At 38.6% G+C, this 26,265-nt stretch overlaps 1 protein-coding gene and 2 pseudogenes across 1 annotated transcript; all 3 read left to right on the forward strand.

Moving 5' to 3' along the window:
- The window catches only part of LOC134326772 (zinc finger protein 850-like), a 244,743-nt pseudogene that overhangs the window by 170,886 nt on the left and 47,592 nt on the right, over nt 1–26,265 (forward strand).
- On the forward strand, nt 142–12,136 carry LOC134327043 (serine/threonine-protein kinase pim-1-like). The gene is made up of 8 exons (XM_063009121.1): nt 142–151; nt 277–371; nt 1,009–1,059; nt 1,152–1,527; nt 1,623–1,799; nt 2,538–2,650; nt 10,693–10,933; nt 11,983–12,136. The coding sequence occupies exons 1-7, from the start codon at nt 142–144 to the stop codon at nt 10,762–10,764; spliced, it is 894 nt and encodes a 297-aa protein (XP_062865191.1). The 3' UTR covers nt 10,765–10,933; nt 11,983–12,136.
- LOC134327206 (5S ribosomal RNA) lies at nt 24,745–24,853 on the forward strand (annotated as a pseudogene).

The raw sequence follows: 26,265 nt of genomic DNA on the forward strand, positions 1-26,265 counted from the left end.
TGTTACATATTTTCTTTCATGTGGGTAAACTGGTGAGGTTTCATAATTAAGTGTGTTTAGTGTTTCATGCACATCCATTGCTATCAATTCTCTAATATGATTCATATGTTTTAACCCTATTTAGCCCTATCTTGTTCCAACATGACTTTTGGTCATATTAACATATTAACACGTTATATATTGCTGACAGGCTTTAGTAATATAAAGCTGAATCTGTGCCTGATATAAATGATATTATTTACTAAACATAACTTCTATCAAATAAATCATTCACAGAGAGTTTTGATAGCCAGTATAGCACTGGAAAGCTGCTGGGAAAAGGAGGCTATGGTTCGGTCTATGAAGGAGTTTGTAAGGCAGATGGGAAGCAGGTGAGTATCAGCTGTACTGTTTTTATCATGTCAATACAATCTTCAAACTTCTTTAAGCTTCTGACAGTATATGTGCATTTACATAATAAAGGTTATTCGGCTTTCGTGGTAAAAAGCTAAAACTGGTAATTCGTTCACTAAACTGTCACTTATACCTCTACAACCAATCAAGAGAGAGTTTTTTTTAAATAATTTATTGTTTTGGAGTAGAAGAACAACTGAAATTCTGCCCAAAATCTGAATTCGGAAGCTCTGATTGGTTTATACAGGACTGAACCACACGACTGCACTTTGGAACACATGAGCACTGATTCATGGAGTTGTTTATGCTCTCCGTACACACCGCTGAGCTGCACTGCACTCGTCAAAGTGTAGCTGATAAGATGCATACGGCATGCTGCCCACGTGTCGGAGGGGGCGTGGGTTAGCTTCGTTCTCCTCAATCAGAGCCAGGGATCAGCATTGGTGGAGAGGAAGCATGATGCAATCGGGCAGTTGGACGCGCTAAAAAGGGAGAAAAAGGGGAGAAGAGTGCATTAAGAAAAAAAAGACATGATTTGATTTGTTTGGTGAGGACGAGTACGTTACAGTAACACTTGTATTAAAAATCTACTAATATTTTTACTTGTGTGTATAGGTTGCCATCAAATATGTGTCGAAGACTCACTACCAACGATTTACCACTATTGTAAGTGACATTTTCAGTTTACCTGCCTGCTTATCTAAGGTTGAATCTATCGACTCTAAAACTCTTCCTCGCCTCGTCTCTTATACTATTAGCCCGAGGAGACGGACTCGCTTCCTGTAGAGGTGGCATTGATGCAGATGGTGTCCAGGCCGCCTTGCAGTCCACACGTGCTAAAGCTTCTGGAGTGGTTTGACACGCCTCAGCAATACATCCTGATTCTGGAGCTTCCCGTTCCCTGCATAGACCTCTTACACTTAGTAATCAGTAAAGACAAACTGAGTATGGAGCTCGCTCGACACATCATGTGGCAGGTGGTTCTGGCTACACGCCACTGCCATGATCGTGGGGTCTTACATAGGGACATCAAGCTTCAGAACGTCCTTATAAACACAGAAACTCTAGAGGTCAAGCTGATAGACTTCGGCTGCGGTGACCTGCTCAAGGAAACTCCCTACAAAACATTTGCAGGTAAGTACACATTAAGGGTGAACGTTTACAGCACAGGATAAACCCGTTTTAGGGGAAGAAACTTATTTCTAAGTGTTTTTTCTCTGTTCATGTAGGAACGAGTCTATATGCTCCACCTGAGTGGATTACAAATGAAGAATATCATGGCTGCCCTGCAACCGTCTGGAGTCTAGGTGTATTCCTGTTTCTGTTGGTTTGTGGACGCTTGCCTTTTCGGACTAATAAGCAGATTGTTGATGGGCGTCTGGTATTTAAACATGGTGTGTCTAAGGGTAAGAAAATATTTACAAAATATTCACATAACGATATATACTGTATATTCTTACATTTACACAAACTATATTTTGAATTTGCAGTATAAGTCAATAAGTCAGTACTCACTCACTCACTTTCTTAACCGCTTATTGTACAATGGGTGCAAGGTACACAGTAACACCCTGGACGGGGTGCCAATCCATCGCAGGGCACACACACACACACATTCACCTATAGGGCAATGTCTCCAATGAACCTGACTGCATGTTTTTGGACTGTGGGAGGAAACCGGAGCTCCCGGAGGAAACCCATGCAGACACGGGGAGAACATGCAAACTCACTGCACAGAAAGGACCCCGGACCTTCTTGCTGTGAGGTGACAGTGCTACCCACCGAGCCACTGCGCCGCCCATAAGTCAATACTGTCAGAAAATGTATTAACCCTTGATTTGTCTGCTCAACCATTTGAGTCTAAATACTTGTGTACAAATAAGCTGTATTTAAAAAATCTTGTTTGGGCCGTATCGACTTTCAAACCTATATGTCAACTTAAACAAATGATCCATGAAAAAAATCATATTCGTGATCATCTTAACTGTTTGGTTGAGGCTTATTAAAAATACTGTGTGCACTAGTAAAAATATTCATTGTTTGTTGTTGGTTTAATCCCTAGAAACAAAAAAATGCAAAGAAATAATTTTTGAACATTATTTTCTTGTTTAAAGTAACAAATTGAATTATTATTGCACTCACAGCCTGCAGTAGTCTGATTACAAAATGCCTTCAGAAAAATCCCAGTAAGCGTCCAAGCCTGGAAGAGATCCTTCAGGACGAGTGGTTTGAAGAGGAACGTGAATATCAAGTCCAGGTTAGTCAGAATAAAATAAAACAGAGATCATTAGCTACGAGACGTTACAGTAATGTTGCCTAGATCTCACGGATTATATTACAATATTACAAAAGTATAGGTTCCAATGTTAAAATGTAAACTTATCAAGCATTCGTTTCATTCTACTGTATAAGTACAGTATTGCTGCCACACAGATGAAAAAAAAAGCCGTCAGTATGTTGTTATAATTGAGAAAAGGATCTGTTAAAACAACGTACAGTAGACCCTTGAGTTACGAACATTTCGGGTTACGAACGATTTGTTTCAACTTAACGTACAAACTAATTTCGTATTACTAACCGAAATTCGCAAAACACGTGACGTCACGAACAAGTTGACTCCGACCATCTCTCTCTCTCTCTCTCTCTCTCTCTCTCTCTCTCTCTCTATATATATATATATATATATATATATATATATATATATACAGTGTATCACAAAAGTGAGTACACCCCTCACATTTCTGCAGATATTTAAGTATATCTTTTCATGGGACAACACTGACAAAATGACACTTTGACACAATGAAAAGTAGTCTGTGTGCAGCTTATATAACAGTGTAAATTTATTCTTCCCTCAAAATAACTCAATATACAGCCATTAATGTCTAAACCACCGGCAACAAAAGTGAGTACACCCCTTAGTGAAAGTTCCTGAAGTGTAAATATTTTGTGTGGCCACCATTATTTCCCAGAACTGCCTTAACTCTCCTGGGCATGGAGTTTACCAGAGCTTCACAGGTTGCCACTGGAATGCTTTTCCACTCCTCCATGACGACATCACGGAGCTGGCGGATATTCGAGACTTTGCGCTCCTCCACCTTCCGCTTGAGGATGCCCCAAAGATGTTCTATTGGGTTTAGGTCTGGAGACATGCTTGGCCAGTCCATCACCTTTACCCTCAGCCTCTTCAATAAAGCAGTGGTCGTCTTAGAGGTGTATTTGGGGTCATTATCATGCTGGAACACTGCCCTGCGACCCAGTTTCCGGAGGGAGGGGATCATGCTCTGCTTCAGTATTTCACAGTACATATTGGATGTGTCCCTCAATGAAATGTAACTCCCCAACACCTGCTGCACTCATGCAGCCCCAGACCATGGCATTCCCACCACCATGCTTGACTGTAGGCATGACACACTTATCTTTGTACTCCTCACCTGATTGCCGCCACACATGCTTGAGACCATCTGAACCAAACAAATTAATCTTGGTCTCATCAGACCATAGGACATGGTTCCAGTAATCCATGTCCTTTGTTGACATGTCTTCAGCAAACTGTTTGCGGGCTTTCTTGTGTAGAGACTTCAGAAGAGGCTTCCTTCTGGGGTGACAGCCATGCAGACCAATTTGATGTAGTGTGCGGCGTATGGTCTGAGCACTGACAGGCTGACTTCCCACCTTTTCAATCTCTGCAGCAATGCTGACAGCACTCCTGCGCCTATCTTTCAAAGACAGCAGTTGGATGTGACGCTGAGCACGTGCACTCAGCTTCTTTGGACGACCAACGCGAGGTCTGTTCTGAGTGGACCCTGCTCTTTTAAAACGCTGGATGATCTTGGCCACTGTGCTGCAGCTCAGTTTCAGGGTGTTGGCAATCTTCTTGTAGTCTTGGCCATCTTCATGTAGCGCAACAATTCGTCTTTTAAGATCCTCAGAGAGTTCTTTGCCATGAGGTGCCATATTGGAACTTTCAGTGACCAGTATGAGAGAGTGTGAGAGCTGTACTACTAAATTGAACACACCTGCTCCCTATGCACACCCGAGACCTAGTAACACTAACAAATCACATGACATTTTGGAGGGAAAATGACAAGCAGTGCTCAATTTGGACATTTAGGGGTGTAGTCTCTTAGGGGTGTACTCACTTTTGTTGCCGGTGGTTTAGACATTAATGGCTGTATATTGAGTTATTTTGAGGGAAGAATAAATTTACACTGTTATATAAGCTGCACACAGACTACTTTTCATTGTGTCAAAGTGTCATTTTGTCAGTGTTGTCCCATGAAAAGATATACTTAAATATCTGCAGAAATGTGAGGGGTGTACTCACTTTTGTGATACACTGTATATATATATATATATATATATATATACAGTGTATCACAAAAGTGAGTACACCCCTCACATTTCTGCAAATATTTTATTATATCTTTTCATGGGACAACACTATAGAAATAAAACTTGGATATAAGTTAGAGTAGTCAGTGTACAACTTGTATAGCAGTGTAGATTTACTGTCCTCTGAAACTAACTCAACACACAGCCATTAATGTCTAAATGGCTGGCAACATAAGTGAGTACACCCCACAGTGAACATGTCCAAATTGTGCCCAAAGTGTCAATATTCTGTGTGACCACCATTATTATCCAGCACTGCCTTAACCCTCCTGGGCATGGAATTCACCAGAGCTGCACAGGTTGCTACTGGAATCCTCTTCCACTCCTCCATGATGACATCACGGAGCTGGTGGATGTTAGACACCTTGAACTCCTCCACCTTCCACTTGAGGATGCGCCACAGGTGCTAAATTGGGTTTAGTCCATCACCTTTACCTTCAGCTTCCTCAGCAAGGCAGTTGTCATCTTGGAGGTTGTGTTTGGGGTCGTTATCCTGTTGGAAAACTGCCATGAGGCCCAATTTTCGAAGGGAGGGGATCATGCTCTGTTTCAGAATGTCACAGTACATGTTGGAATTCATGTTTCCCTCAATGAACTGCAGCTCCCCAGTGCCAGCAACACTCATGCAGCCCAAGACCATGATGCTACCACCACCATGCTTGACTGTAGGCAAGATACAGTTGTCTTGGTACTTCTCACCAGGGCGCCGCCACACATGCTGGACACCATCTGAGCCAAACAAGTTTATCTTGGTCTCGTCAGACCACAGGGCATTCCAGTAATCCATGTTGTTGGACTGCTTGTCTTCAGCAAACTGTTTGCTGGCTTTCTTGTGCGTCAGCTTCCTTCTGGGATGACGACCATGCAGACCGAGTTGATGCAGTGTGCGGCGTATGGTCTGAGCACTGACAGGCTGACCTCCCACGTCTTCAACCTCTGCAGCAATGCTGGCAGCACTCATGTGTCTATTTTTTAAAGCCAACCTCTGGATATGACGCCGAACACGTGGACTCAACTTCTTTGGTCGACCCTGACGAAGCCTGTTCCGAGTGGAACCTGTCCTGGAAAACCGCTGTATGACCTTGGCCACCATGCTGTAGCTCAGTTTCAGGGTGTTAGCAATCTTCTTATAGCCCAGGCCATCTTTGTGGAGAGCAACAATTCTATTTCTCACATCCTCAGAGAGTTCTTTGCCATGAGGTGCCATGTTGAATATCCAGTGGCCAGTATGAGAGAATTGTACCCAAAACACCAAATTTAACAGCCCTGCTCCCCATTTACACCTGGGACCTTGACACATGACACCAGGGAGGGACAACGACACATTTGGGCACAATTTGGACATGTTCACTGTGGGGTGTACTCACTTATGTTGCCAGCTATTTAGACATTAATGGCTGTGTGTTGAGTTCTTTTCAGAAGACAGTAAATCTACACTGCTATACAAGCTGTACACTGACTACTCTAAGTTATATCCAAGTTTCATGTCTATAGTGTTGTCCCATGAAAAGATATAATGAAATATTTGCAGAAATGTGAGGGGTGTACTCACTTTTGTGATACACTGTATATATATATATATATATATATACAGTGTATCACAAAAGTGAGTACACCCCTCACATTTCTGCAGATATTTAAGTATATCTTTTCATGGGACAACACTGACAAAATGACACTTTGACACAATGAAAAGTAGTCTGTGTGCAGCTTATATAACAGTGTAAATTAATTCTTCCCTCAAAATAACTCATTATACAGCCATTAATGTCTAAACCACCGACAACAAAAGTGAGTACACCCCTTAGTGAAAGTTCCTGAAGTGTCAATATTTTGTGTGGTCATCATTATTTCCCAGAACTGCCTTAACTCTCCTGGGCATGGAGTTTACCAGAGCTTCACAGGTTGCCACTGGAATGCTTTTCCACTCCTCCATGACGACATCACGGAGCTGGCGGATATTCGAGACTTTGCGCTCCTCCACCTTCCGCTTGAGGATGCCCCAAAGATGTTCTATTGGGTTTAGGTCTGGAGACATGCTTGGCCAGTCCATCACCTTTACCCTCAGCCTCTTCAATAAAGCAGTGGTCGTCTTAGAGGTGTGTTTGGGGTCATTATCATGCTGGAACACTGCCCTGCGACCCAGTTTCCGGAGGGAGGGGATCATGCTCTGCTTCAGTATTTCACAGTACATATTGGAGTTCATGTGTCCCTCAATGAAACGTAACTCCCCAACACCTGCTGCACTCATGCAGCCCCAGACCATGGCATTCCCACCACCATGCTTGACTGTAGGCATGACACACTTATCTTTGTACTCCTCACCTGATTGCCGCCACACATGCTTGAGACCATCTGAACCAAACAAATTAATCTTGGTCTCATCAGACCATAGGACATGGTTCCAGTAATCCATGTCCTTTGTTGACATGTCTTCAGCAAACTGTTTGCGGGCTTTCTCGTGTAGAGACTTCAGAAGAGGCTTCCTTCTGGGGTGACGGCCATGCAGACCAATTTGATGTAGTGTGCGGCGTATGGTCTGAGCACTGACAGGCTGACCCCCCACCTTTTCAATCTCTGCAGCAATGCTGACAGCACTCCTGCGCCTATCTTTCAAAGACAGCAGTTGGATGTGACGCTGAGCACGTGCACTCAGCTTCTTTGGACGACCGACGCGAGGTCTGTTCTGAGTGGACCCTGCTCTTTTAAAACGCTGGATGATCTTGGCCACTGTGCTGCAGCCTAGTTTCAGGGTGTTGGCAATCTTCTTGTAGCCTTGGCCATCTTCATGTAGCACAACAATTCGTCTTTTAAGATCCTCAGAGAGTTCTTTGCCATGAGGTGCCATGTTGGAACTTTCAGTGACCAGTATGAGAGAGTGTGAGAGCTGTACTACTAAATTGAACACACCTGCTCCCTATGCACACCTGAGACCTAGTAACACTAACAAATCACATGACATGTTGAGGGAAAATGACAAGCAGTGCTCAATTTGGACATTTAGGGGTGTAGTCTCTTAGGGGTGTACTCACTTTAGTTGCCGGTGGTTTAGACATTAATGGCTGTATATTGAGTTATTTTGAGGGAAGAATAAATTTACACTGTTATATAAGCTGCACACAGACTACTTTTCATTGTGTCAAAGTGTCATTTTGTCAGTGTTGTCCCATGAAAAGATATACTTAAATATCTGCAGAAATGTGAGGGGTGTACTCACTTTTGTGATACACTGTATATATATACAGTGTATCACAAAAGTGAGTACACCCCTCACATTTCTGCAAATATTTCATTATATCTTTTCATGGGACAACACTATAGACATGAAACTTGGATATAACTTAGAGTAGTCAGTGTACAGCTTGTATAGCAGTGTAGATTTACTGTCTTCTGAAAATAACTCAACACACAGCCATTAATGTCTAAATAGCTGGCAACATAAGTGAGTACACCCCACAGTGAACATGTCCAAATTGTGCCCAAATGTGTCGTTGTCCCTCCCTGGTGTCATGTGTCAAGGTCCCAGGTGTAAATGGGGAGCAGGGCTGTTAAATTTGGTGTTTTGGGTACAATTCTCTCATACTGGCCACTGGATATTCAACATGGCACCTCATGGCAAAGAACTCTCTGAGGATGTGAGAAATAGAATTGTTGCTCTCCACAAAGATGGCCTGGGCTATAAGAAGATTGCTAACACCCTGAAACTGAGCTACAGCATGGTGGCCAAGGTCATACAGCGGTTTTCCAGGACAGGTTCCACTCGGAACAGGCTTCGCCAGGGTCGACCAAAGAAGTTGAGTCCACGTGTTCGGCGTCATATCCAGAGGTTGGCTTTAAAAAATAGACACATGAGTGCTGCCAGCATTGCTGCAGAGGTTGAAGACGTGGGAGGTCAGCCTGTCAGTGCTCAGACCATACGCCGCACACTGCATCAACTCGGTCTGCATGGTCGTCATCCCAGAAGGAAGCTGACGCACAAGAAAGCCCGCAAACAGTTTGCTGAAGACAAGCAGTCCAAGAACATGGATTACTGGAATGCCCTGTGGTCTGACGAGACCAAGAAAAACTTGTTTTGGTCAGATGGTGTCCAGCATGTGTGGCGGTGCCCTGGTGAGAAGTACCAAGACAACTGTATCTTGCCTACAGTCAAGCATGGTGGTGGTAGCATCATGGTCTTGGGCTGCATGAGTGTTGCTGGCACTGGGGAGCTGCAGTTCATTGAGGGAAACATGAATTCCAACATGTACTGTGACATTCTGAAACAGAGCATGATCCCCTCCCTTCGAAAACTGGGCCTCATGGCAGTTTTCCAACAGGATAACGACCCCAAACACAACCTCCAAGATGACAACTGCCTTGCTGAGGAAGCTGAAGGTAAAGGTGATGGACTAAACCCAATTGAGCACCTGTGGCGCATCCTCAAGTGGAAGGTGGAGGAGTTCAAGGTGTCTAACATCCACCAGCTCCGTGATGTCATCATGGAGGAGTGGAAGAGGATTCCAGTAGCAACCTGTGCAGCTCTGGTGAATTCCATGCCCAGGAGGGTTAAGGCAGTGCTGGATAATAATGGTGGTCACACAAAATATTGACACTTTGGGCACAATTTGGACATGTTCACTGTGGGGTGTACTCACTTATGTTGCCAGCCATTTAGACATTAATGGCTGTGTGTTGAGTTATTTTCAGAAGACAGTAAATCTACACTGCTATACAAGTTGTACACTGACTACTCTAAGTTATATCCAAGTTTCATGTCTATAGTGTTGTCCCATGAAAAGATATAATAAAATATTTGCAGAAATGTGAGGGGTGTACTCACTTTTGTGATACACTGTATATATATATATATATATATATATATATATATATACACAGTGAGTGAACATTCGGACAGCGGATCGTGTTTTTTTCAGTGTTTTCTTTATATTTTGTAAAATTCAATATTAAAATGGCCTCAAAGAAGGTGCAGAGGAAGTGCAGTGGTGAGAAAATGAACAAATCTATTAAATTTCTTGTTGTATAATTACTGCTTCCAGTAGGTGTCACTGTGTATCAGACAGAGGGGACAGTGAGTGAGAGAGAAGAAGGAAATCGCTGAGTAAAGTATTCTTTCTTTCGTGCAATTACACCTACAAAATACAACACTATTAAAATAAAGAAGGAAATAATAAAGAAATATGAGAGTTATTGTTGTTTCTGGTGGATACATTTTATAAAAGAAGGAAATGTATTATGGTGTATAGTACAGCACACGTACTGTACTGAAATGTGATGTGTGTTTATGTACAGTACTACTGTGTATTGTTGTTTATTATTGTTTATTACAGTATTATCTATTCTATAATTTAAGATTTAAGGGAAAATATACTTATATTTATAACAAAAAAGATCATTTAAGATATTAGACAGGTTAGGTAAGGGGGGGTTTGGGAGGTCTGGCACGGATTAATTCTATTAAGATTATTTCTTATGGGAAAAATAGGTTAAACTAATGAACATTTTGACTTAAGAACAGCCCTTCAGAACCAATTACATTCGTAAGTCAAGGGTCCACTGTATATCACAATCACAGGAAATACGTCTGTGGTCTTTGTAATGCTTGGCTTAAGCCACAGTGAAATTTTGGTGTCACTGAGATGGTATTTTTATTTGTATTCGAACACTGCAAAGGATTCTTAAATCTCAGTCTTTATAAAGACGTTAAAACCGGTCAGATATCTTAGACATTGCATTATTCCTAACGGAGAATCTTCATGGTTACAAGCTACAGCATCTTAAATGTTTGCACTTTTCTCATTTTAACGACATACTGACGGCTTTTTTTCATCTGTGTGGCAGTAATACGCTTCTGTATATAACCCTCTGTGTTGATATTTTTATCTTCTTGTCTTCTTTATTTTACAGACAGACGTAGATCTTGAGACGCAGATGAGTGAGCAGAGCAGTAACAATCATAACAATCACCACAACTCATAAAACTGTCTTCTATTTGTACAGGATTTGTAATTGTACAGGATTTATAATTGTACAGGTTTCCTAAGGTTGCAGGTAACAGTAAAAACAATGAAACTAATAAAGCTTTTACTAGTTTACCAGAAAAAAGAAGATCTAACCGCAGAATGTGATTCAAGAACACTGGCAGTAGGTAAGTAGGCGTTTAAGAAGAACCAGTTCAATATGATCCTGTTATACAGAATTAGATAAACATGAGTACTGGATTTAGGGGTAAAGACTAAATCTGCTTAAATTATACATATACTACATTACGACGGTGTATTAGGGACACTAAAAAATATTTTTAAGTTTTGATTTTTAGGAATAAAGTCGTATTAGTTTCAATTTTGAGATAAAAGTTGAAATATTATGAGAATAAAGTGGAAATATTATGGGATTAAAGTGGAAATATTATGAGAATAAAGTGGAAAAGCAGTTCAGAAAAGCTTGTCAGTTCAGAAAAGCACGGGTCTCAGTACCTGGATCGACACGTAAGCGCTAAGGGCAGCCTTCAATGCTCGTTACTGTAGTTATCCAGCATTTATAGCAATGCCATATGGCTTTAGTTTATCGTACGAGTCCATAAGGCTAGGTTGAGGTACTGGCGACGACGCATGGTGCACATTCTTCTAAATAAACACAGTTTATTGCAAAACTGTTTCAGCGTCCTTATACTAATAATAGACTGGTGCTGATATTACAGGAGATTTAGGATTTTTTTATTTGTGAAACTAATCTCGGAATTAATCTCGGAATAATTTCGACTTTAATCTCGAAATCATTTCGACTTTAATCTCGAAATGGAAACTTTCTTTAAAGTGGCCCTAATACACCGTCGTACTACATAGATCTTTGCCTACTTAAAATGATGAGTAATCCCAGCTAGATCTTGTTGTAGTGTGTATGGTGTTAGCAGGTGTACGATGGGTTTTATTAATCGGATCCAGCTCACCGATCACTGTAAACTCCACTGTACTCATATGTAGAAGCATTAAGTCAGGTGATAAACATAAATAAAAACACAGCCTGGTGTCATGCATTTAATGCTTCTTTCTATTTTGAAATCAGTATTCACAGGATCTCCTGGACATGGAAATACCGTAACGGTAGATTTTCTTTAAATGAATTTTTTCCACACTTACTGGGCTGGATTGTGTATAATGGTATTTCTTGTTTGTTTTTGTTTTCTATTATTTGCAGGTGAACAAGCATCTCTCTTTGAAAGCTGAGGAGACTGAGGAGACCTTCTTACCATTATGCAACTTGTTATCAGCAGCTTTAGGATATATGTTATATATGTTAGTTTTACCAGTAAAAAGCTCGACTGTAAATAATGACATTGTATAATAAAGACATGAACTATGTAATTGTTTGTTTGTTATTACTTTAGGTAAAACTGATTCGTCAATCATAATGACGTCATGAATTAAACGATCCATAACAATCTAAATCTGGGTAGCGCTGCTGCCTCACAGCAAGAAAGGACCGGGTTTGATTCCCCGGCTAGACGGCCAGGGTCATTTCTGTGTGGAGATTGCATGTTGTCTGCATGGGTTTTCTTCCGGGTGCTCCGGTTTCCTCCCAAAAGTCCAAATACATGCAGTGAAGCCAATTGGAGATACTAAAAATTACCCTGTGTGTGTGTGTGTGTGCCCTGTAATGAACTGGCAGCCATAATGATGAAGAGAAAATCAAAAACATTAAATATATATATAAATATTTACACACACTAAACACAACCATTACAAACACACACACCTCAGTACACAATCATTACACATTACACACATATACATATTACACAATATTACACAATCATTTTATACAGACACACGTCAGTACACAATCACACCTTACACACAACACACACAATTATACACACATGTCAGTACACAATCACACCTTACACACAACACACAATTATACACACACGTCAGTACACAATCACACCTTACACACAACACACACGCACAATTATACACACACATCAGTTAACAGTCACACCTTACACACAACACACACACACACACACAATTATACACACACGTCAGTACACAATCACACCTTACACACAACACACACGCACAATTATACACACACATCAGTTAACAGTCACACCTTACACACAACACACACACACAATTATACACACACGTCAGTACACAATCACACCTTACACACAACACACACACACGCACAATTATGCACACACGTCAGTTCACAGTCACACCTTACACACAACACACACACGCACAATTATACACACACGTCAGTACACAATCACACCTTACACACAACACACACACACGCACACACACACTGGTAATTATGGTATATGAGGACACCTGACTCAGTACCTACTTTATGGGGACACCACTTTCCACATATGCTATCAATGTGCAAGTAACTCCCAAAAATGTATTTAAACCTGCTAAAGATACATCCAAATTAGAATCACCTTTTTATTTTAAAATCATGGAAATATCATATACCTGACATTTTACAGCCTTAGAGAGACATGACCTGAAGAGTGTTTAAAAGGACACGCATGGTTTATCAGCACACACCACATACACACACACAAACATGAGCAGATACTGTCTTAAGAGGACAATCAAAGGCATAAAAGGACACATAATCTGCCTGTCTTTTCAATCTAATGTAACCAATATTTTAAAGACAGCTTTGTTTTTGCCAATCTGTCATCAATATATAAATATACAGTGCCATCAGAAAGTATTCACACCCCTTCACTTTTCCCACATTTTGTTACGTTACAGACATATTCGAAATCCGATTTGAGTTTAGTTTTCTTTTTAAAAAATCTACACGAAATAACCCATAATGACAAAGAGAAAACATGCTTTCAGACATTTTTGTAAATCTTTTAAAAATGTAAACATTTAAACATAATAGGTACATAAGTATTCACACCCTTTGATATGGAACTCAAAACCATCAAAAGGGATTTTTGTGAGGAGACTATTGGAAGTAGTTTTCAACAGGAACAACTATCTTAAAAACAGTATCTAAGACACTTTTTAAACAAAAAAATTTGCCCTTCTAAAATGGGAAATTCTGCTTTCTTGCATTTCTCGCACTCCAATTTTGAAGCCAAACGACCCTTTGTGGTTTGAAAACGACCGATATTTGAAATGCCTCATTACAGCAAGGACCTCCTTTGTTGTCCATGGCCTCCGAACTACTTTCCTTGTTGTCACTGTAGTATCAGGTACACCATCTACCAATGAAAAAGCCAAAAAGTCAAACAGAATATAGAATCCACAGACACCTGTAACACCCATTTCTTGTATTAAAAGCTGGTTCAATACTTGAACCAAATAACATTATTCTATAGCTTTAGTTATTCCATAACTAAAATAAACTGTTAGCTACTGTGTAGACAAGTTCAAAAATATGTCAAATAACATCCTGGTCATCAGGTTAAAAATTCGCCAATCACACTAGAGAAACAGTAAAATCCACTTTCAAAATCACCAAAACTAATGTTTTCAGTTGTTCTTAAGTGCTGATGAACATGCCCTTATACCTTTTACAGTCTCCAATTAAGAACCCCTAAAAAAACCCTGCTAGGTCTATAAAAAATCAAATATAAATCATGCATAATAAAGTGGCATGTGGATAACAAATAATGGTGATAAATCATGTGGATGTATGTATCTATATTGTAGGTGTTACAAGTACTGTAATGATCACTGTATTAGTACAAAAGTCAACACAGTATCCTGAAATACAAAATCAGCAAACCTTATGAAGCAGCTTTAAGTCAGGTATACAAAAACACACAAATGCCTTAGTCGAGCACAGAATAGGACACAACGCTCAACCTATCTAATTAGGAACAGATTTAAAAAAATCTAATATTTATTTACTGGGATGTCTAACTCCAGATGGTCATGACACAAGACACTTTGAGAAGCAAATGCAATAATCATTTGATCCATCCCCTCATTTATGAAGAGCAAAAAAGTACAAAATAAAATGTACACAGAACATCGACACTGTTGTAAAAAAATATAAATTAGAAGTAATCCTAAATAAAACCAAGTAACGATCACTGACTATCTACAAATACACTCTGAACAATCCCACATCCAGCTCTTACAAACCCAATCATGTCCTCACAAACCAGCCATCAGTCATGTTCACTCATACACAAACTACTTGGCTGATTCAGACAACTACACAACACAATTATACACAATGCTGAGCTTCAGAGTGTATTTGTAGATAAAGTTAGTGATCGTTACTTCTAATTGATATTTCTGCAACAGTCATGTTGGTGTACTCTACAACAATTGTGTTATCTCCTTCTAACTAGATAAACGATGACCCTGCGTTTGCTTCAAGTAACGCAACAATTCAAGACCATCTTGAATCAGACATCCCGATAAATAAATATTTCACTCATTGCAGTCTATTCATAATTAGATCAGCTCAACATTGTGGCAGTTATGAGGGATGTGTGTTTGTATACCTGACTTGAGACTGCTTTATAAGAACACAGTTTGGTTTGTGAGGACTTGGTACAAAAGTCAGCACAGTTTCCTGAAGCACAGAAACAGTGATCATTACAGTACTTGTAACACTTTGAGGAGTGATTTAGATGTCATTTCATATTTGTATTCATTATGTTTAAATTGTGCTCTGTACGATCTATGTACAGTCAGTAGGCTAAGTAGTTTGTGTATGAGTAGACGTGACACATGGCTGGTTTGTGAGGACATGATTGGGTTTGTAAGGACTGAACACGGCTTTGTTTATAGTGTATTTGTAGATAGTTAGTGACCATTAACGTTTTGCATGGTTTCATTAAGGATTACTTCCTACTGGTCTATAAGAGCAGGGATTGGTTTATAAGGGTTACCACAACATAACTATTTTCTGTAGTTGTCTGAATCAGCCAAGTAGTTGTGTATGAGTGGACGTGACTCATGTCATGTTCTCACAAACCAGCCATTTGTCATGTGTACTCATACACAAACTACTTATAAAGCAGTCTTAAGTCAGGTATACAAACACATATCCCTCATAACTGCCCAAGTCAAGTACAGAATAGGACCACACACAATGTTGAGCTGATCTAATTATGAATAGACTGCAATGGGTGAAATATTTATTTACCAGGATGTCTGATTCAAGATGGTCTTGAATTGTTACGTTACTTGAAGCAAACACAAGGTCATCGTTTATCTAGTGAGAAAAAGGAGATAACACAATTGTTGTAGAGTACACCAACATGACTGTTGCAGAAATATCAGCTAGAAGTAATCCTAAATAAAACCAAGTAACGATCACCGACTATCTACAAATACACTCAATCCCACATCCAGCTCTTACAAACCCAATCATGTCCTCACAAACCAGCCATCAGTCACGTTCACTCATACACAAACTACCTGGCTGATTCAGACAACTACACAACACAAGTATTATTAAGTTAAATAACTTTTAGCTCATTAGGTGAGCTGCTAGATGTCTCTGTTGCACTAAGAGTTACATGTAAATGCGGATTAAAGAGCTTTTCAGAGAACAATGTTACAAGAGGCTTTTCTAATGGCATCTACAGAGATAAACAACAAAACATATTTGTTGAATACGTAAAAGAGTTAAATTTACATTAACCCTAACATGCATTATTTAAACCTACAGTCAGTATTTATTGATAAACCAAGGCATATAATTATGTATTTGCTCTGTCTGATTGAAATATGGAATTTAAAATCAAATCCTCCATGTTCTTGAAATGGATGTTTGTCTATTTGTAGAGCACACCACAACTGATTTATACCCAGTTCTTAAATACTGACAAAATGTAATTATACCTCTTCAGGTTCCCCATTAACCCCTTATAAACCAATCCCTGCTCTTACAAACCAGTAGGAAGTAATCCTTAATGAAACCATGCAAAACGTTAATGGTCACTAACTTGATCTACAAATACACTATAAACAAAGCCGTGTTCAGTCCTTACAAACCCAATCATGTCCTCACAAACCAGCCATGTGTCACGTCTACTCATACACAAACTACTTAGCCTACTGACTGTACATAGATCGTACAGAGCACAATTTAAACATAATGAATACAAATATGAAATGACATCTAAATCACTCCTCAAAGTGTTACAAGTACTGTAATGATCACTGTTTCTGTGCTTCAGGAAACTGTGCTGACTTTTGTACCAAGTCCTCACAAACCAAACTGTGTTCTTATAAAGCAGTCTCAAGTCAGGTATACAAACACACATCCCTCATAACTGCCACAATGTTGAGCTGATCTAATTATGAATAGACTGCAATGAGTGAAATATTTATTTATCGGGATGTCTGATTCAAGATGGTCTTGAATTGTTACGTTTCTTGAAGGATCCATCATCATCAGTGGCATCAATGCTGTTGAAAACAAAAGAATTAGTAGTAATTAAAAAAAAAAAATTTATCAATCAATTAATTTTTCCAACCTTAAAACTACAAATGATCTAACCTTCACACTTTCTGTGAAAGCAAGAAACAGAACTTTTATAAACCTACATTGAAAAAAATCTGAGTGCTCACCAAACAATTTCTCTATTGTGTTTGAAATCTTGTTCCCCAAAAGAGTTAGCATCTTTTCCTGTGATTAGCCGTCCTTTGTACTGTAAAATAAAACTTCCTTTCTCGATATTTACTTTTGCAAATATGCTACGACCTGAAAGAGGTCAGCAAAAAATAAATAAAATTAAAATTAGGTGACATTTCCTCAAGCAGATATTCTGACAATACTACTCTTACCTCATTCTGTTGTTAGTTACTTGACTTTTGCATAAAAAGCTAACCATCTTTATCTTAATTCCTAAATCCTTTTAAGAACCCTTTTGAAATCAACTGGCCAAATATAATTTAAAGAGAAAGGTTTTGTACTGTTATTTACTACTTGTTTAATAGGATTTTAATGTCATGTTTTACACTTGGGTTACATTCATGACAGAAACAGTAGTTACTCATTACACAAGATTCATCAGTTCAAAAGTTATATATAGTACAGTTCACAATATATATATATATATATATATATATATATATATATATATATATATGTATATTGTCTCTAATTCCCCTCATTTGCATGTCTTTGGACTGTGGGAGGAAATCCAAGCGGACACGGGGAGAACATGCAAACTCCACACAGTAATAAGATAATATATAAAATTATGTATAATGTATGTAATATGTATGTATTTTTCCTTAAAAAGGGGCTATTCTAAGAAAGAAAGTTGTTTTCTAACGTCTCACCTGCCATGTTATGTGAATTACACATATAGTGTCTGGCCCTTTAAGAATGTTAAGTGCACTATAGGGGCATATGGAGCGAGTGTGTAGGGAAGAGATCTGAAATGGCACAGTGTCCGCCTGTGTTTCTGTTCTGTTAATCAGCGTTCTGCTTCATGTACTTTTAAGAAACGCAAATCACCACATTTCAAACTAATTAATGTGTATTATTTTTACAAATAGGTGTTTTTAGAGGATATATTCAAAATAAAATACATACCAGGTGAAGGAATATGAGGAGATTCACCTCCTGAGCAACTCCTCTGGAGCTCCGCTGTATGTGTTCAGGCTCCTCCGGGCGCGCGGCTGTGTGTATATTTTGGCGGGAGTGTGTATCCAGCTGACGCTCTAACTCACGATTTTGTCGATACACAAGCGCTTACACAAAACCGGTCTGAGGTTTACCGGGACCATTTATAAATAAACCAGTAACCATGGAACCGTTTATCATTTATAATATCTAACTACTGTAGTAGTTGTGTCTCTGAACTACCTACAGATCCAGTCTACTTTTATAAAGTGTAAATCACTAAAGGCTTAAAAAAAACAGCATTAAACATGCAGGATTTACGGGGACACCAAAAGTGTCCTTATAAACCCAGAGTCCCCATAATGCTGGTATGTATTCAGGAATATTGTCCCCATAAGTCATACATACCAACACAATTATACACACACGTCAGTTCACAATCACGCCTTACACACAACACACACAATTATACACACACGTCAGTACACAATCACACCTTACACACAACACACACACACACAATTATACACACACGTCAGTTCACAGTCACACCTTACACACAACACACACACGCACAATTATACACACACGTCAGTTCACAGTCACACCTAACACACATAACACACACACATTACCTACACTCTAAAAAGAAATGTGTTAAAAACGACACACACTGTGTGGAATTTCAACATGTGAAGAGTGTGCTCAGGGACGACACATACTGTGTTGATTTAAACACAGTAAATGTGTCATCCTGTTTTTGCACACCCACCGTGTTAGGATACTTAACACACACAATGTGTTGTTCTTACACAATGTGTGTTGATTATGTGTAATCAAGAAAATGGGTAAAATAAAGTGTACAATATTACAAATGTTTAAATACCATTCTTTTTTTGTGACAAGTGATAAATTAAAACAAATTACAAACAGTTTAACAGTAAAGGTACAAAATATATCTTTCTTGAACTTTTCTTTTCCATTCTTAAAGATGACTCGTAAAAGGTCTGTTTCTCTGTCCTAAAAGAAAGACAAAAAATATCATTACAAGGTACTGTGTTTCTCTCTCAGAGAGTCTAGTGTAATCACATTACAAAATATTAACTGAATTAGACATTTACAACATTAAATATTTGATTAGTCAACCAACCAAATGAGTAATCAGCTAACACAACTAATATTCCTCCAAATTTGTCATGTCTCCAATTATTCACATAGGCTGTTTAACAACTATTAAACAAGTCACCTGAAAACTAGTTACAGCTACAAGCTAAAATGTTTCCTGTACCAGAATAAAGTAAATGGGATGATGTATTTTGGAAGAGTTGTGCTTTACCCTAAATATATCCACCACTACCAGCTTTAACGCTAATAACAATAAGCAATGTTCCTGACGATTCGATTTAAAGAACCGATTCTTCCGAACCGATTCTGCACCTCCGAACCGACTGCATTAGATCCTCTTAAATCCTAATGAATCAATCGATTCAGTTTTTAGATTCATTTAAACAGATGATTTAAAAGAACCGATTCAGTAAAACGAACTGAGCTAAACTAAGCTAAAGAAAAATGTTAAAATGATTAAAATTCGCTTCTCATAATGAGATTTAACTGAAATAATGTTACTGAATCACTGTAACCACACAGTCCCAATAGATCAGTTAAGTAAATTACCCTGAGAAAACTCAACACACAGAGGGTTACTATGGTAACCTCATCTACAGTCATTCTGTGGTGGCGCCATTTTGACCAAACTAAAAGTCCAATTTACGGTTAGCCAGTTAGCTAACGATAAATAATACCAATAAAAAGAAAGACTTGTCAGGTTTAACAGAACATTTATTACTGAATAGGAACAGAAAAGCAAACTTAGGTTTATATTAATGTAATTCAGTGCCTCCTTTTTTACCTAACTAAGTCAATTGTGAGTCGATTGTAAGTTAAAACAGGTCACAGGGTTAAAACCTACTTTTTATAGCTTTGCTTGACTTCATAAAACACACAACAAAACACTGATAAACATGAACTAAATAAACATTAATAAAACATACTGCTCCTGCTCCTTTCCTTGCATGGTCCAAGAAGAGGAAATCAAGCATGAAACACAGATATACATGATAGGAGAAATGTGATTAACGCATATTTTTTATTAATTAATTTATTTTTAATCTTCCATGTGAAATAATCTATGTTTCTAGTCAGAAATAAATTTTTTTATCCAACAAATATATTTTTACGCAATGTATTTTCTCACAGTTCTACACATAAATGTGTAGACTAACTATTGGAGTTACTTTACACGCGTCTGTGTAAGAAGTGGCCAGAAATGACACAAAACATGTTACAGACCACAGGACACAGCAGTTGTGTAGAAAAAATGACACATTACTTTTTAGAGTGTAGCTTCCGAGAACAGGTGTTCTCAGGGTGGTGTGGCCGTAAACGAGAGACGCTGTAAACAAGCTGCTTCTTATAGAGGACCGTCGTTCAGGCTTTCTAAATAAATAAATAATTAAACGCTTAAAACTGTTTAGGTTAGGTTGTCAAATTTCAGGCATATGTAAACAAAAATCTCAAGTGGGCGACTAAAGAAATGTATTTATTTATAAATAGTGTTCATGGTTTTACGCTTTATGTTTAACTGATAAACTATCTGATGAAGTAAAAGCTCTGAACCTTTTCTGTATTTTGGCTCCGCTGTTCCTCATGTTTCATGTTTACAGTTTCTTCATTTTGCACTAATTACTAAACTTGTGTTTTTACTTTCCCGGTTGTTTCTGTGGTATTTGTGTGATTAGCTGATAGTCCTGCACTGAGGATACTGTGGGTCACTGTCAGTGTTGCCAACTCCTCAGTAAGGAAAGTAGCTATTGGCTGTCCTAAAAGTCGTTAGAAGTCGCTAAATGACGCCATCGCCTAATTTGCATAAGGGTTAGCACATGTGGATAGGTCTATATATTATTGTAAACTATAGGTAGCACATCTCAATAGATCCATTGATCTGTATCTCATATAGTAAAAATGTAGTATGTTTACATGTATCTCAGGCATGTAGTAAATAATAGTCTAACCCTCTATGAGGAATATCTTCTAAAGTTTTGCCTCTGTGATTTATCAGACCCTGTTGGATAAGATCCCAGTGAGAAATCTATAGATCACACAGATCTTATTTATAGCTACAAAAACATGGAATAAGGAACAAATCATTAGACCTGAACTGACAAGGGAAAAGCAACAAAAATAGTTTTATGTATACAAACAGCTAAGTACAAGCTAACATAATAAATGCTCAACATATTCACTCAGTAATGAACTTTATTAGACACGACCTTTACTGTATCAGCTGAACTGCTAAGAAAGCACAAAACTGAAAAATAACCGAATACATTTTGTGTTATCGTAATGTTAAGGTCGCAGATGGTTATTTAAAAATGATTGGCTTTCCTAGATGTATCACTGAACGCATGTATAAACGTGGTTAAATAAAACGTTAACACATAGCATTAGATAAACAACTGTTATTCAACTGTATGCAATCACGTATAATTTGAGCACCTTGCATAGTTCTAAAATAGAATACAAAATTAGTCACATAATAACAGCATTACATACACTTAAACTTTACACTTTTAAAGGAATTAAAACTAAAACCACACATTACTAACCGCTAGCAGAAAGAAATTAGGCAAAGGAAGCACAGAATTATAGGCGTTCCACTCAACGAGTCAAAAACAGATGTGCACATGCTCGGTAGGACAAATCGATGGTATTGGGTAAAATAAATCAACAGAACAACAGCAGCACCCGCTGCTCGGTGAGGACAGTAACTGCAGAACGATATGTGCTCTCACGTCCGAGTCTCCAAAAGTCTCCAATAGCACCAGAAAAAGTCTCTAGAGGGTCTGAAAACTCGCTAAATATAGCTAAGCTGGCAACACTGAGTATTACACTGTTTATTAGCCTGACTTAAACGTTAGCAAGTCATGTGACCCGTGTGTACCATCCAATGAAACAGCTGTGCACATGTCTCTGTGGCGCAATCGGTTAGCTCGTTCGGCTGTTAACCGAAAGCTTGGTGGTTCGAGTCCACCCAGGGACGAGTGTCTTTTATTGCACAACCTGCCTGTTGATCAAACGGATATGAGACACAAAAACAATGTGTAGTCCCACAGAATAGTGGAAATAAGTAACTGATAAACATCCAGTAAACAACAGTCCTACAAGCACAAATATCCTCCTGATAAGTCACTGGAGACCGGCTGTCCAAAGTGGAAGAACGTCCTTTTGGTTTCTGTAGATGTTAAATGAAGTCGCCCAACGTGGGGCTCGAACCAACAACCTTGAAATTAAGAGTCTCATGCTCTACCGACTGAGCTAGCCAGGCTTAAGCAGCATGTCAGAACAGACAGCTCATCGGTCAGACCATCAGAGAGATGTAGGTTTAATTCACTAACATCACAACCAGATTAAGAACTAATTAACAGTTTACAAACAAACAAAATTCAGAATAAGCAACAGAAACAGACACAGACTTGCTGTCGCTTTTAAACTACTACACAATTACTGAACCCGCTCCATTATGCTTTAAACCTCAGTGTATATTATCTGGAAACAGATGCTCTTCATATAGAAATATGCTTTACATTTGCTTGATGGTAATAACTCTTAGTGAAGTCTTAATGAACAATTAAAACATCAATTCAGGTTGTTTTTAGTTCAACTGGGAAAAAATATTAACAGTAGCTCAACTTCCTAAAACCCAGAATCTACACGTACAAATCCTAGGACCTGAGTCGTATCTGCTCCAGTCACTGGTTGGTGGCATTAAGCGCAGTCAAGAACTTTAAGAAATATATAGTTTAAACAGAACACACATATAAGAACCTACAAAACCTCTTAGATGTGTATTAAAAAAAGTCTGAACATAAAAAAATGACTAGACAGTGATGTCTGAAATAGGACTGAGATCTCAGATCATTAAAATAACATGAAACTGCTGCATTTCTGGCGCAATAACAACCAAATTCAGTTTAGGAGCTGCTCATTTCTGCAGATCTTCACTGTAAGTGTGCAGACTCTCAAATGGTTTTTGTGCTGCCATGCAGCTGGTTGAATGGGGTTAGTGTAGAATTATGTACAAAGATCTTAAGAGCATAGATGAACTGGCCGGTGTTAGGATTTTTGGAACATAACATCATTATTAAACATCATTATTAAACATAAATTCAATATGGGAAGTTTTACGGCATTTTTCCAAGTTTTACGACATCCAGGCCGCATGGCCTATTGTTCAAAATGGCGCTGCGCATGCTCCCTTTGTTCAAAATGGCGCCGTGACCCGGATCCCTCCCTGACTCCTACTGAGGGGGGGAGGCGGAGCCCTGGGCTTTTTAGCACATTTCATTGGCTCCAACAGCAGCGGCGGAGGAGGAGCCTAGACTAGTTTAAAAAGAGAGGCGCGTTGAGAAGCTGGCTCTCTTGCTTTGGTGGTTGTGTTTCTAGACTGCAGGAGAAAAGAGCGCCGATCGGCCTAGCTCTGGCATATATTCACAGATCATTTTTACACTTAATAAAGTGTTTTAAAGAGTACTTTCTGGACTTCCCGACTGCTTTCTTCAGGACCTCGCGACAAAAGATTCATCCTAACACCGGTTAGCTCAGTTGGTTAGAGCGTGGTGCTAATAATGCCAAGGTTGCGGGTTCGATCCCTGTACGGGCCACAGCCTCTTTAACGATTAAAGGTAGCATGGCTGAGAGAGAGTCAGGTAAGCATGTGCTGTGTATCAGGACTTTCTAACCTGAGTAATTTAATAACTGAAAGTAAGAATACCACCCTGTTCTTCTGCCATCTTTAATTCGGGCTTCATTTCACCTAATGGCAGAAGACTAAAAGAAATTTAGACAGTGTAGAATGAAAGTATTAGGAAAATATGAGATTAAAAGCATCAGCCTTTATTTATTCTTGAATCATAACAGTTGACCTGATAAAACATGAAATATCTTGAGTTCATATCTGCAGTGGAATAAGAATCAGTGTAAATGTAAGAAACTCTTGTCTTTTTATTGGCATTTTACTGAGCAAAACTCAAGAGAGTTGAACAAAACGTGGTGCTTTTAAAGACGTGAATTTTCCTGAACACCATAAATCTTTCCTTCTGACTTATTAGTATTATTATTTTAATTAATATCAACATAAAGTGTAAAACTTTATATTTATTTATAAATAAATTTCATTAGTCGTCCTTTTGATATTTTTGTTTACATAAACAACACCTGAAATTTAACGAACTAACAATTTTAAGGTTTTAATTACTTATTTATTTATTTAGAAAGCCTGAACGACGGACGTCTATAAGAAGCAGCTTGTTTACAGCATCTCTCGCTTACGGCCACACCTTCCTGAGAACACCCGATCTAGGAAGCTAAGCAGGGTCGGGCCTGGTTAGTACTTGGATGGGAGACCGCTTGGGAATACCAGGTGCTGGAAGCTTTTATTCACACACACCCACCTTCACTCCAAACCTCCTGTTACACACTGACCCAGCGGCTTTTTCTTCATCAAAGCTACACAATGAGACAAAGATCAGCTCATACTTTCATTCTTACTACAGTAAAACACATTCAACTGACTTTTAAAGTGAAGATTAAAATGTTGTACAGACATCGTCTCCATCTAGTGGTGCTAGAAATAAATTACAGCTTGTTACTTGGGTACAGATTTGTAACATTATTATTATTTTATTTGTATAATATAAAAGTGTTTATAAGTGAAAGTGTTTATGGCTCTTCTGTCCAAAGTGTTTTTGTAAACCTGCAATGGCGACTGTTTTTGGTATGCAGGGGTCAGGACATGAGTTATTTTAACTTGCTAAAGTTTTTAACAGGGACAAAAATGTTTGTGTAGCAGGGCTGGACACGCCTCACTATTGAAGTGGAAGGTAAACACACACTCCTGCAAGAATGGAAATAGTAAGTAAGTACAATGTTTTTATAAAGCTATAAAACTACTTCCACTGACCAAAGTACACAGCATTCATATGAATGAACAAAACACAGACAAATAACATGAACCTGAAGGTATGAACTTACATTGTAGAAAAGAAAAACAAGCCAGTAGCAGCAGTGTGCACATTAAACCATTTACAGAAGGGTCATTAAGTTTGGCTAATTAAAATAATGGCATGGTTTAACAGCAGCTTAGCATTAATAAATTTCCATTAGCACTGTATCGCTCAGGTAGCTTTAGAGAGGACTACAGTCAGTCCTAGACGTTCTTCCAAGCAGTTCCTCTAATGTCATGTTTAGTTCTCCAACATGCTTCTCTAACTCTGTTCTTTCTTCTACCTTTTACAATCTGATCATCTGATAATCTGAGTCTGATTCCTGTGTGTTACAGTGTTTACAGAGTTCAGATACAATTTCTCTCCAGTGTGAATGCATTGGTGTAATTTGAGATGACAATGTTGATTAAAACTCTTGGATCCACACTAAGATCACTGATATGGTTTATCTCCAGTGTGAATGCGCTGGTGTATTTTACGGTCACTTTGTATATTAAAGCTTTTCTCACACAGAGCACTGATACGGTTTCTCTCCAGTGTGAATGTGCTGGTGTATTAACTCTATTCTGCAACCTTTATACGCCCTGCATAAACTGGCAGATAGATAACTCCTCCACCAATCACCACGCTGTAGAAGATGTTTAGTTCAACTCTGTTTAATGGCAAACTGGAAGTAGTTTAAAACTAAAAGAAGTAAAAACAACACGTTTATAAACTTCAGCACATCAAGACATGAATATCAAATAATATTTAAGTTTAAAGTCCATATGCATATTATTCCAAGTTATGCATTTCAATACTAATGATCCAACATGTGCGAATTCATTTAACTTAATGCATC

Source organism: Trichomycterus rosablanca, chromosome 14 (assembly GCF_030014385.1).
Source record: "Trichomycterus rosablanca isolate fTriRos1 chromosome 14, fTriRos1.hap1, whole genome shotgun sequence".
In the NCBI taxonomy this organism is placed as follows: Eukaryota; Metazoa; Chordata; class Actinopteri; order Siluriformes; family Trichomycteridae; genus Trichomycterus; species Trichomycterus rosablanca.